At 35.4% G+C, this 12627-nt stretch overlaps 1 protein-coding gene across 1 annotated transcript; it reads right to left on the bottom strand.

Annotated features, from left to right (window-relative positions):
• Positions 1-696: 696 nt before the first annotated feature.
• On the bottom strand, positions 697-1632 carry LOC107137685 (olfactory receptor 4F21-like). The gene has a single exon (XM_015480146.1). The coding sequence runs from the start codon at positions 1630-1632 to the stop codon at positions 697-699; it is 936 nt and encodes a 311-aa protein (XP_015335632.1).
• Positions 1633-12627: the final 10995 nt, after the last annotated feature.

The following is a 12627-nucleotide window of genomic DNA, read 5'->3' as shown; positions in this document are numbered from 1 at the left end:
AAAGAAACTCATGACACATTGGATTTATTTCTGATTTCAGCAGAAAGCAGGGAGTAAATTCTGTAGAGAAGTAGGCATAGTCCTAGTATAGATAGGAGAAGATGGGCAAGGTACAGACCTCTGTCAAGTAAGCACATTAAATACCAGATACCTATGGGGAGGGGTCTGTTGTAGTAATTCACTTGCAGGTCAACATGAGAAAAGAAAGAAGAAGCAGAGTAAGCAAAACAGCGGCAGAAAAAAAAAAGTCCTTTATTGTATACAAGCAATCTTTTTATAGTATTGTGAACAAAGAAGGCAGCCTTCCAACAGCAATAATCAGGTCTTTCAGCTAATGAAACATAGCATACAGAAGTTTTACTTTCTAATCAGAAGTGACCCGCTTCTCATGGCTAATCTACTCTCGGCCTGGAGCATGCCGAGGTCTGCTCTTGTTAAGAACAGATAATAAATTTTTTCTCAGCGCCCTCCTAGCCCACTTGGCAGAACATCCCGTTTGCAGGCAAGTCCTCCCAAGGACAGCAGACACCTCGTTTTCAAGCATGTCCACTGTTACCTATCTATACCTTGACAGAATATCCCGTTTGCAGGCAGACTCCATCAAGGACAATAATAGTAACACAGTCACATCTGATTCTCTACAGGGGTCCATCACGTAGGTGAAAACAGTTCCTGAGCTCTCAACAACAGACTTGGTCAGCATAATTTGTCATAATGATGCCGCTTTTTCAGTCTTTTTATTGCTGTTTTTACATCTTTGTTTCTTAATGTATATATGATAGGATTTAAGACAGGGGTGACAGTAAAGTCAACTATAAACATGTATTTATCAACTGATGATTCCGGGAAAGGCCACATATAGATAAATATACACGGAGTGAAATAGAGAACCACCACAGTGATGTGAGCTGACAATGTGCCAAGAGCCTTGGACAAGTCCCCAGAGGAACTTTTCCAGACAGTGACCAAAATGAACACATAGGAAAGGAGGAGCAGCAAGAAGGTGATCAGGCTCATGAATCCACTGTTGGCAGTGCCAAGAAACTCAAACATGGCTGAATCTGAGCATGCAAGTTGTATGACCCTGGGGAAGTCACAGTAAAAGCTGTCTATGGTATTAGGACCACAAAATGGCAAGTTTACAATCACAGAAAATTGAGAAATAGAATGGATCGTTCCAGTTACCCAGCTAATGACTACAAATAAAATGCATTTTTTCGGGCTCATAATGCTCAAGTAGTAGAGAGGCTTACAGATGGCTGCATACCTGTCAAATGCCATGGCTATGAGCAGCACCATTTCTGTTCCTCCCATGATGTGGATGAAGCACACCTGTGCCATACAGCTTTGGAAAGAAATTACTTTCTTCTCCTTTAACAGGTCTGTGACCATCTTGGGAACTGTTATGGAGGACAGTCCCACATCATTGAGGGACAGGTTGGCCAGCAGGAAGTACATAGGAGAATGTAAGTGAGAATCAGTGATTACCAAAAAGATGATGAAGAGATTGCCCAGGAGGATCCCTACGTACAGCAATGAGAATGTCAGCTTGAGAAAAACTTTAATTTCCCATGAACCAGAGAGTCCCAGCAACACAAACTCAGAGACCACAGAATCATTCAGTCCATCCATTGACTTGGGCAGGAAAGTTGTTTCCAAATATCTGTGGATTAAAAAATGAGGAAGAGTCAGATCCAGTGGTATAAAATGTACTCCTCATTAGTCCTGCTAATCTATGCTATGGTTACAGATATGAGAGACACTGATTATTTGTCCCCTGCTATCTTTTTTTAGCTTTTTAATTTTTTAATTCGTTCTAATTAGTTATGCATAATTAATTGTATATAAATGGAGTATAACTTCTCATTCTTCTGGTTGTACATGATGTAGAGTTACATGGTCATGAAATGTTATATGCACATGGGGTAATAATGTCTAATTTATTTTTCTATTTTTTACTACACTCCACTACCTTCCCTCCCTTCACTCCTCTCTGCCTAAATCAAAGTACTCTATTTTTCTCTAGCCCTTAACTCCTTCATTTTGATTTAGGATCTGTATATCAGAGAAAACATTCGGCCTTTGCTTCTTTGGGATGGACTTATTTCCTTTAGCATGATAATCTCCACCTCTATCTATTTACATGCAATGTCATAATTTCGTATTTTGTTAAGGCTAAATAATATGCCATGTAAATATATACTACATTTTCCTTATCCATTCATCTATTGAAGGGCACATAATTTGGTTCATATCTTAACTCTTGTGAATTGAGCTGCTATAAACATTAATGTGGCTGTGTTGCTGTATTTTGCTGATTTTAAGTCCTTTGGGTACAAACTGAGGAATGGCATAGCTGGGTCGAATGAAAGTTCCATTCCAAGTTTTTTTAGGTATCTCAATACTGCTATCCATAATAGTTGCACAAATTTGCAACCCCACCAGCTATGTATGAGTGTTGTTCTTCCCCACATCCTCACCAACATATACTGTTGCTTATATCTTGATGACTGCCATTCTTACGGAGTGACATGAAATCTTACTTTTAAATTCCCTGCTCATCTTTAATATTTGACATGAATCAGAGTTTTTGATGCAACTGTCTCTTTCAAAATTCAATGCTGGGTTACTCTTTTAAATGAGTACCTACATATTGACTTCTAAGTCTCACTTTATTCTTGAACTCCAGAATCATCAGTCCAATACTGTTTGTGGTAAAAATAAATGGGAGATCCACATCCACACCTTCAAGTTAACTGGCTAAAACTGAACTCCTGGTCTTATCTACCCCATATCCAGCTCCAGTCTTCATGTCAACTCTAATCAAATCTAATTTACTCCAATGCCTTAATAAATGTCATTAGAATTCTTCCAGAAATCCAACACAGGCATATGTGTGGAAATGTCGTCCTTCCTTCACTTTTCACCTCTGGTTGCACACTTTTTATCTTCAAAGAGTTCTTAAATAAACTTTAGTATCTCAATATCCATTGCTATTTTTTCTACTTTAATTGTTCATATTTTCTCATCATAAAAACTAAAAGATAATTTATTGCATGATATCTTTGCTTTCCTTTTTCTCCAAGTACACACTATTGTGTGCTATTCTTCCAGAGAAATCCATGTAAAGATCAAATACACTCCTGTGACTTTGTAATTTATATCCTTTGTTGGTTCCATCAAGGGAAGAATCATTTGATGGGTCTATCAAGAGAAATTCCACATATTACCACACAAAAGTGTTGAGTGAAGAAAGCATCCTTGGATTCAGAGAGTATTCCTTAACGATGTTAGGCGATGAATGTACAATGGATTACAGAGTCAACTTAAAATTGATTTCTATTTAAAATCTTATGAAAATAGGAACTGTAAAAATAGTTCATTCAAGAGGTTTCTAATGGATTTTAAACTATCAGCTTCTGATTAAAGATAAAACATCAAAATTAAATCAAGGAAGGAAGCCTGCTAGCACTATGGTTCAATAATATATTGCAAATTATAACAGAAGTTTAAATAAAGTAATACCATTGTAAGAAGGTAGTAGGATTGTAATTATTGCTTGTCAAATCACATAACTCCCTGCTTCAAAATCTTAAGAAAATTATATAAGAAATATTAAATTTAATAACATTATTTAAACATAAAAACTCAGTAAAAACTGCTAAAATATGATTAAAAGTGTTTTTTATAAAGGAAATATGGAAAAATATGCATTGTTTTGAAATGTGTTTTCTGATACATTTGAAACATTAAATAAGTTTGGAATTCAAACCATGTTAATAAAAGTAAGAAGACTCTAAGTTATATAACTACCAGTCCTCATTGAAATAATCCAGTGGATATATAACAGAACAATGCAATATGAACCAAATTCTACTTCAAAACAAGGGAATTTATGAAAAGGAGAGTTGGAGGAGGAGGAACTGAATGCTTTCTATAAGGTAAATCAGAATATATCATAAACTACAATAATTAAATCATGATAAAATTATTCTTAGTGGAACAGAATATATTTTTTAAAAATCTAGAATTAGATGCACATTAGGCAATTTAGTAAATGGAAAAGAAGGAATTATGATTACAAAGCAAAATAAAGTATATTTAAAAGCCATAGTATTCCATATTTAATCATTCATGTCAATATTAGACACACAGAAATATACAGGCATTACCCCACGTCTTATGTTAAAATAAGATCAGGATGTATAGAAGGCTTTAAGGTAAAACATAGGTATGAAATTTTTATAAAATGTGTGTAGATTTTTTTAACACTTGAGGTTAAGAAGCCTTTGTAAGTTAACTCCAAATTGAGAAGCTGGATTCCAGTTTTAAATTGTTTCCTGAACAGACTAGCACACCTGTGGCTGCTGAGGACTGGGAGGCAGAGCTGCTCAGTCCACCTGAGGGCAAGGTGAAGTGTGGGCTCACTGCACAGGGGGATGTGGTAATAGCCATCACCCTTAGCTGTGTCCTTTGTCATAGAATAAACTTTAAGGAAATAAACAGACAAACAGAAAAATGTATGGGCAGTCTCAAAAGTTTCATTGCTTAATCATGAGTATTCTTCTAATCTTGAGTGGAAGCTAGTTGCTTAAAAGGAGATCAACTAGGTAAGTAAATGGATGGATTCTCCTTATACACAGGCTTTACAAATTACTTTCAATACCTTAATGAGCATGGAAAGAATACCAGTAAATCAAGGGAATATTATAATTTTAATGGGAGTGAAGTGGATAGCGATTTCTATGAGTAAATATTCAAGAGTAATTAAATTTTCTAAGGGTTGTAGGATTTAAATAATTTTATGCTTGTTTCTTTGTCCATGACTTCATTTGCTCCTTTTAAAAAGACATATTTATTGATTTAAAATGAGATGTATTACAATTAATGAAGGGAAAAGGGATAGTTATATAGAGCAATTTCCACATTAAAAGTCAAGGAATAGTTTGGCACACAGAAATTTCTAAATGAGTTTTCTCTATAATGAGGAGTTTGATAACGTTTAGGAATATCTATGTGAAATATTTATATTAACATAATATATTGATTTGTATTAAATATAAATATTAATGTTTAACCTAGAAGTTTTCAGAGTGGGAACAATGATTGAATCGCTGTGGCAAAAATAAAAAGGGCATGTCTTTTCATGTTGTATCAGTAAGAAGGCACTGTCCAAGATACATGTATTGCTTTTAATTTTTATGGTTCTTGTCTTCAGAGAGAGAAGGAATGGAAGAGTCAATGTATTCCATCTACAAATTAAGCTATTGATATAGCTTATACTTAAATTATTTCACATACCATTTAAAATATTATGGCTTTGAAGAATATTTTGAATCTATCTTACTACATAATTCAACCTAAAGACCAGATGATAGAAAATAACTTGAGTAAAAATAATTCATGAAGTGAGCTAATAAAGAAAATCAGGGACAGGCAGAAAAAATGAATGATGGTGAACAAAAACGTGAATGTGGGGAATAATGATGCAAGCTGATGCTTTGGGATTAAAGGATGAGCATCCCACCTACCTGTGCCAGCAGAGAGTTCCCCTAGCAACTTCAAGGTATGAGAAACATAGATAGGTTTGTTCCTTTTAAAGTCATCATTACCTCACAAGACACACAGCTATTAATAGCTCTTATTTTTAGGAATGAAGCCAATTATCAGGACTGGAATAATAACAAGTATCTGCCTTGGTGCTGGCTTTCTGGAGAAAATAGTTCTTTCCTGTACATTATTTCCCCCAGGGGTCAAATGTCATTAGCTGCAGAATAGAGCAAAATGGAAACTGACCAATTCCTAGTGATAAGTAGTAATTAAATGGCTCTGAAAACACCTTTTTTTAAAAAAAATGGACATTAAATGTTTACTAGATTTTAAAAAATTATCAAAATCCCTAATTATATCTGTTTCGCATTAATATCAGGCTAATGCTACTATGTTCCCTTACCTGTTCATTCCTCTTATGGTTTTGAGAAATAACAAAGTAGGATTTGAGGATAACAGAAGTGTTTACAATAAAGAGAATATTAAAAATTTTCATGTGTAGTTTAATAACTAAAATTATTCTATGTCAAAGGCTTTTTTAAGAAAAAGTGTTGGGGATGAAAAGCAATGTATATTCCTGGGTTAATTATACTTAAAGGGGTTATACACAGTCTTCCAAAACAACTTATTGAAGCATTACAATGGGCTTCCTTGCAGGTTTTCTGTGATTTGTATTTGTACAAGTGTTGTTTGGGATCCCTTCAGTTTACTGCAATGAACTATAATATTCTATTCATGTTTAAATAAAGAAAAGATATTTATATAAGGTGATATTTTATTTTATTTTTTTCTGGAGGCATTAGGTTCCAGAGTTTCAGTCATTTTGAGCCAAGAGAACAGAACTTTTATGATAAACTTACCTGTCATTTCCCAGCATATGAGCTAGAAAAAATAGTTGATAACAAAACAACAAGAGTATGAAGAGTCTGAGAATTAATTGAACTTGTAGTCCAGAACAAGAAGTCTGAATTTCTCCTGCTTAGGACAGGTGCCAAGGAATTATGTCTGACCCACAGACTAACAAGCCTAGTTAATCTACACATGTGTGCAACCTGGTTTTTGTTTCTGTAAATGGTACCTGCTTTTGTGAGACCTGGAGAGGAAAAAAATCTAGCTGCTTCTCCACAGTTTGATCAAATGGCACAAACACCATTTTCCAATGTGCCATCTTTTCCCACTTCTTATGCAAATGTGGCCACCTGGGATCCAAGCAAGGTCCCTGGGCAGGGCCTCTGATAAGAACTTGATCAAAGTCAGAAGAGGTAATCTGTTTTCTTTTACCAATAGTTAAGAAATATGAATATTTGTATTCCCATATTAATGTTAAATAAAATTCATTAATTATTTGTAAATGAAGAAAGACATTTTATTATATTCCCACAGCCTTTGATACAAGCTTAGTGAATATCATCTTCTTCACAGATATATTGTCATTTCAGTTCTCCCCATGCCTCAAAGAACCATTAAGTGTAACTTACATCCCATCGTTCTCTGTGCACTTGGTGGTGCAGTTCTCGCTTCTCCAGGACTTAATTGATGCATACCATCATTCTTCTGAGTCAACATCATAATAGGGTAGGAAAGGTGGTTTTGTGTCTGAAGCTTGAGTATGCAATTTTTTAATACAGCTCTTCATAAATTTAAACATCCGGTATTCCTGTTACTATTTTGTCACAAACCATGTATCAGTGTCACTTCAGGTACACTGTGAAGCAGCAGTCTTGACAGAATTAGATTTCCTTTAGAAATACCTGTAAAGATGTATTCAAACTAAAAAGTTTTTTTTTTTTTTTCTCAGCAAGAGAAACAATAACAGAGGTAAATAGGGAGCCTACATCCTGGGAACAAATTTTTACTCCTCACATTTCAGATAGAGCCCTAATATCCAGAGTATACAAAAAACTCAAAAAATTAAACAATAAGAAAACAAATAACCCAATCAACAAATGGGCCAAGGACCTGAACAGACACTTCTCAGAGGAGGATATACAATCAATCAACAAATACACAAAAAAAGCTCACCATCTCTAGCAATCAGAGAAATGGAAATTAAAACTACTCTAAGATACCATCTCACTCCAAAGAATGTCAGCCACTATGAAGTCAAACAACAATAAGTGCTGGCAAGGATGTGGGGAAAAGGGTACACTTGTACATTGCTGATGGGACTGCAAATTGGTGCAGCCAATTTGGAAAGCAGTATGGAGATTCCTTGGAAAGCTGGGAATGGAACCGCCATTTGAACCAGCTATTCCTCTTCTCGAACTATACCCAAAAGACCTTAAAAGAGCATACTACAGGGACACAGCTACATCAATGTTCATATCAGCACAATTCACAATAGCTAGACTGTGGAACCAACCCAGATGCCCTTCAATAGATGAATGGATAAAAAATGTGGCATTTATACCCAATGGAATATTACTAAGCAGTAAAAAACAACAAAATCATGGCATTTGCAGGGAAATGGATGGCATTAGAACAGAAGTGAAGCATAAGTGAATCCCTAAAAAACAAATGCTGAATTTCTTTTTTGATATAAGGAGGGCAACTCAAAACAGAGCAGGGAAGAAGAGCATGAGAAGAAGATTACCATTAAATAGGGACGAGAGGTGAGAGGGAATGGGAGAGAGAATGGTAATTGCATGGAAGATGGAAGGAGACCCTCATTGTTATGCAAAGTTACATATAAGATGGTGTGAGGGGGAAGAAAAAAGAGAGAGAGAGAAATGTGTCACAGTAGATTGGGTAGAGAGAGGTGATGGGAGGGAAGGGGAGGGGCGAATAGGAAGGGTAGCAGAATACAATAGACACTAATATGGCTGTATGTATAAACCAATGTGATACTACAATCTGTACATGTGGAAAAATAAGAATTCATACCGCATTTGAATCAAATGTATGATATGTCAAGATCATTGTAATGTTTTGAGCAACTAATAAAAAATTTAAAAAAAATAGAGAAATACCTGTAAAGGGAGAAAGACTATAGGCAAAATCACATGAAACGGGAACAGGAGCAGGCAGAGAAGACCTCCATAACAAAATGCCAGCATCTCTCTACTGACAATGCCTTTCATCAAAGAGGCAAAGTGTAAGTGATGGCAAGAAAGTGCAGAAGAGGGAAATTTTGGTACAATGTTGGTGGAAATGCACATTAGTACAGCCATTGTGGGAAATGGCATGGAGGTTCCTCAGAAAATTAAAAATAGAACTACCATATATGATACAACAATTCCACTATTGGGTATTGATCAAAAAAAATAATTCAACATGTAGAAGAAATGTCTATACTCCCATGTTTATTGTAGCACTATTTAAAATAGCAAAGATGTGGAAACCACCAAAGTGTCCACCAGCTGATGAATGGAAAAAAAAGATTGGTACACATTCACAATGGAATATTATTTAGCCATAAAAAGATAGAAATCCTGTCATTTGAAATAACATAGATTAGCTAAGTCTTCATTATGCTAAATCAATTAAGCCAGGCAAGTAAGACAAGGACAACTCCCCTGTAGAATCTAAAAATGTTGAACCATGGAAGTTGTAACCAGCATGGTGGTTCCCATATGCTGGAAGAGTAGACGAAGGAAGACTGGAAAGACGTTGATCAGTGGGTACCAAGTTGTACAGTGGGGTGACTAGAAAATGATAATAATGTATTCCATATATATTTTTATTTTATTTTTTCTTTTTAGATATACATGACAGTTACTGTATATTTTAAAATGGAGAAAAGATCTTGAGTTCTCATCACACAAAAATGTTTGAGGAGATGGTTGTGTATACCCTGTTTTCAGTATTACACAATGTATTACATGTATCGAAACATCATGTTTCCCCATTAATGTGTGCCTTTTTGTATTACACATTTAATTTTTAAATAAATATATAAACAAAAATCAACACTGAAAAAATATATGAAGTACTTCTTTACAAGAACAGGGGAAAGGAAGGCGAATTGCATGGAATAGCCTCAGACTGCAGGGCAGCTCTAGGGAGGTCTTAACCAGGTTGATGGGAGCTCCTGGGCAAAGACTGGAACTTTGGGTGGAAATGCCCAGGCTCTGGCACACTCATTTTTATCAATCACTGGATTGGAGATTGAACAGTGATGTCCATGTGAATGCTGCTGGAAAAACTGCAATGGCAACAACTGGATGTTGTCTGCAGCTGCAGTCCTTGAAGCAAGGGGTATCTTAAGGTGGGGGTCAAAGGATATTAATTTCCTGAGGGGAAGCACAGTGCTAGCTCTTCCCTTCCTGCTGTATTATGGGTTAAAGCCAGTTGAAGACTTTACTGAGTTTTTCTTGGAGCTCCTACGCTTGGTTTTGTTTAAACAGAGCCCCAACTCTACTTGCTAATATCCCTTTGCCTCTAAAATACCATCTGGTCTATTTTCCATCTGTTTTCACTCTGATTCCTGCACATCATTATGGTTGTCATCTTTTGGGGAAATATACATAATATTATTTATAAGAACTTTCTAATATTTATAGTGAGGTTTTAATAAACCTTTCATTGTTATTTTATTGATTTTAAAATAAATGTCAGCAGAATGCATTACAATTCTTATTACACATATGCAGCATGATTTTTCATATCACTGGTTGTATATAAAGTATGTTCACACCAATTAATGTCTTCATACATATATTTGGATAATGATGTCCATCATATTGCACCATCTTTGCTAACACTCTGACCCCTCCTTTCTCTCCCATCATTCCACCCTATATAGAATCTATTCCTCCCATGCTCCCCCTCCCTAACCCGCTATGAATCAGTCATCTTATATCATAGAAAACATCTGGCATTTATTTTGGAGGGAATTGGTTAACTTAACATTATCTTCTCCAACTCACTCCATTTACTTGCAAATGCCATGATTTTATTCTATTTTATTGCTGAGTAATATCCCATTGTGTATATATGCCACATATTTTTTCCATTCATCTACTGAAGGGCATCTAGGTTGGTTACACACTTTTAGGTATTGTGAATTGTGCTGCTATAAACATCGATGTGCCTGTGTCCCTGTCATAATGCTGTTTTTAATTCCTTTGGGTATACACCAAGGAGAAAGATAGTTGGGTCAAATGGTGATTCCATTAACAGTATTCCAAGGAATCTGCATATTTCTTTCTTTTTAAAATTTGTTTCAATTAGTTACACATGACAGTACAATGATCTTGACATATACAGTTGAATCAGATGGGATATAATTTCTCATTTTTCTGAGTGTACAGGTTGCAGAATTACATTAGTCATGCAGTCACGTATATACCCACAGCAATAATAATGTCTATTTTATTCTGCTGTCCTTCCATTCCCCCCTTCCCCTCCCCTCCCCTCCCATCACTTCTCTCTACCCAATCTAATATGACACAATTCTTTTTTTCTCCCCTCACATTGTCATATCTGTATTCTGTATAACGAAGGGGGTCTCCTTCCATCTTCCTTGCAATTCCCCTTCTCCCTCCTTTTCCCTCCCACCTCTCTCCCTTATCTAGAGGTAATTTTCTTCTCATGCTCTTCCTCCCTACCCCATTTTGAGGCTCCTCCTTTATATCAGAGAAGACATTCAGCATTTGTATTTTGGGGATTGGCTAACTTCATTTAGCATATTCTGCTCTAATGCCATCCATTTCCCTGCAAATGTCATGATTTTATTCTCTTTTATTGAAGAGTAATATTCCATCATGTATAAATGCCACATTTTTTTTTATCCATTCGTCCATTGAAGGACATCTAGGTTGGCTCCATAGACTAGCTATTGTGAATTGTGCTGCTATAAACATTGATGTGGCTGTGTCCCTGTAGTATGCCATTTTTAGGTCTTTTGAGTATAGTCTGAGAAGAGGAATAGCTGGGTCAAATGGTGGTTCCATTCCCAGTTTTCCAAGGAATCTCCATACTGCTTTCCAAATTGGCTGCACCAATTTGCAGTCCCACCAGCAATATATGAGTGTACCTTTTTCCCACATCCTAACCAACACTTATTGTTGTTTGCCTTCATAATAGCTGCCATTCTGACTGGAGTGAGATGAAATCTTAGAATACTTTAGATTTACATTTCTCTAATTTCTAGAGATCAGAAAGATTTTTTATATATTTTAATAGCACAATAATTAAGACCAAGAATCAATAAATGGGATGGATTCCAACTAAAAACATTCTTCTCAGCAAAAGAAATAATCTGTGAGGTGAATAGAGACCCTACATCTTGGAAGCAAATTTTTATCCTCACACATAAGATAGAGCACTAATCTCCAGGGAATATAAAAAACTCAAAAAGCTAAATACACACACAAAAACAAATAACCCAATCAATAAATTGGACAAGGACCTGAACAGACACTTCTCAGAAGAGAATATACAATCAATCAACAAATATATGAAAAAATGATCATTATCTCTAGCAATTAGAGAAATGCAAATTAATCATTTTTTAAGATGAAAACTATTATTTAATGAATAATAATGCTACTATGACAATGTATAGTGATTTGCAATTTCCCCATTATCCACAGTAAACTGTTTACATTACTAACAACAAAAGAACTGTGTATAAATATAGTACATAACATGTTCAAAAGAAAAAAGAAAATGCAAAGAAACAAAATTCTAGACAGACATACTACTGGTTATAATGTATCCCAAGTATTACCCAATAGAACATGTTCTTGGCTTAGAACATCTGAATTCTGATTAATAGTGGTTTTTGAGCATTCTTGAGCTGAAATAGTATTTTCTTTTTCTTTTTAAAGTGTTCTTTCTATGACTTCCCTATGGGGAAGTAGAGCAAAAACAGGAAATCTGAAGCCTGCGCTTCCATGAAAATGGAACTTTTATAGTTAAAAATGGTAATTCCCTTTCCCCCAACAGGGTTCATTAAAGATCATGATTCATGGGGCCAATTTTGTCAGTGGCTCCCCTTTAGAGCTCTATTATATGACTTAAGATTAACATTATGAAACAGAGAATAATACCCCATCATATTTTTGATAAATCTGTTTTGGTTTAGATATTAGATATTCCCCAAAAGCTAATGTGTGAGACAATGCAAGAAAG

The sequence above is a fragment of the Marmota marmota genome, unplaced genomic scaffold (genome assembly GCF_001458135.2).
Source record: "Marmota marmota marmota unplaced genomic scaffold, marMar, whole genome shotgun sequence".
Classification (NCBI taxonomy): Eukaryota; Metazoa; Chordata; class Mammalia; order Rodentia; family Sciuridae; genus Marmota; species Marmota marmota.
Note: the sequence above shows the minus strand (reverse complement) of the source record. Positions and strands in the feature narration are given on the sequence as shown.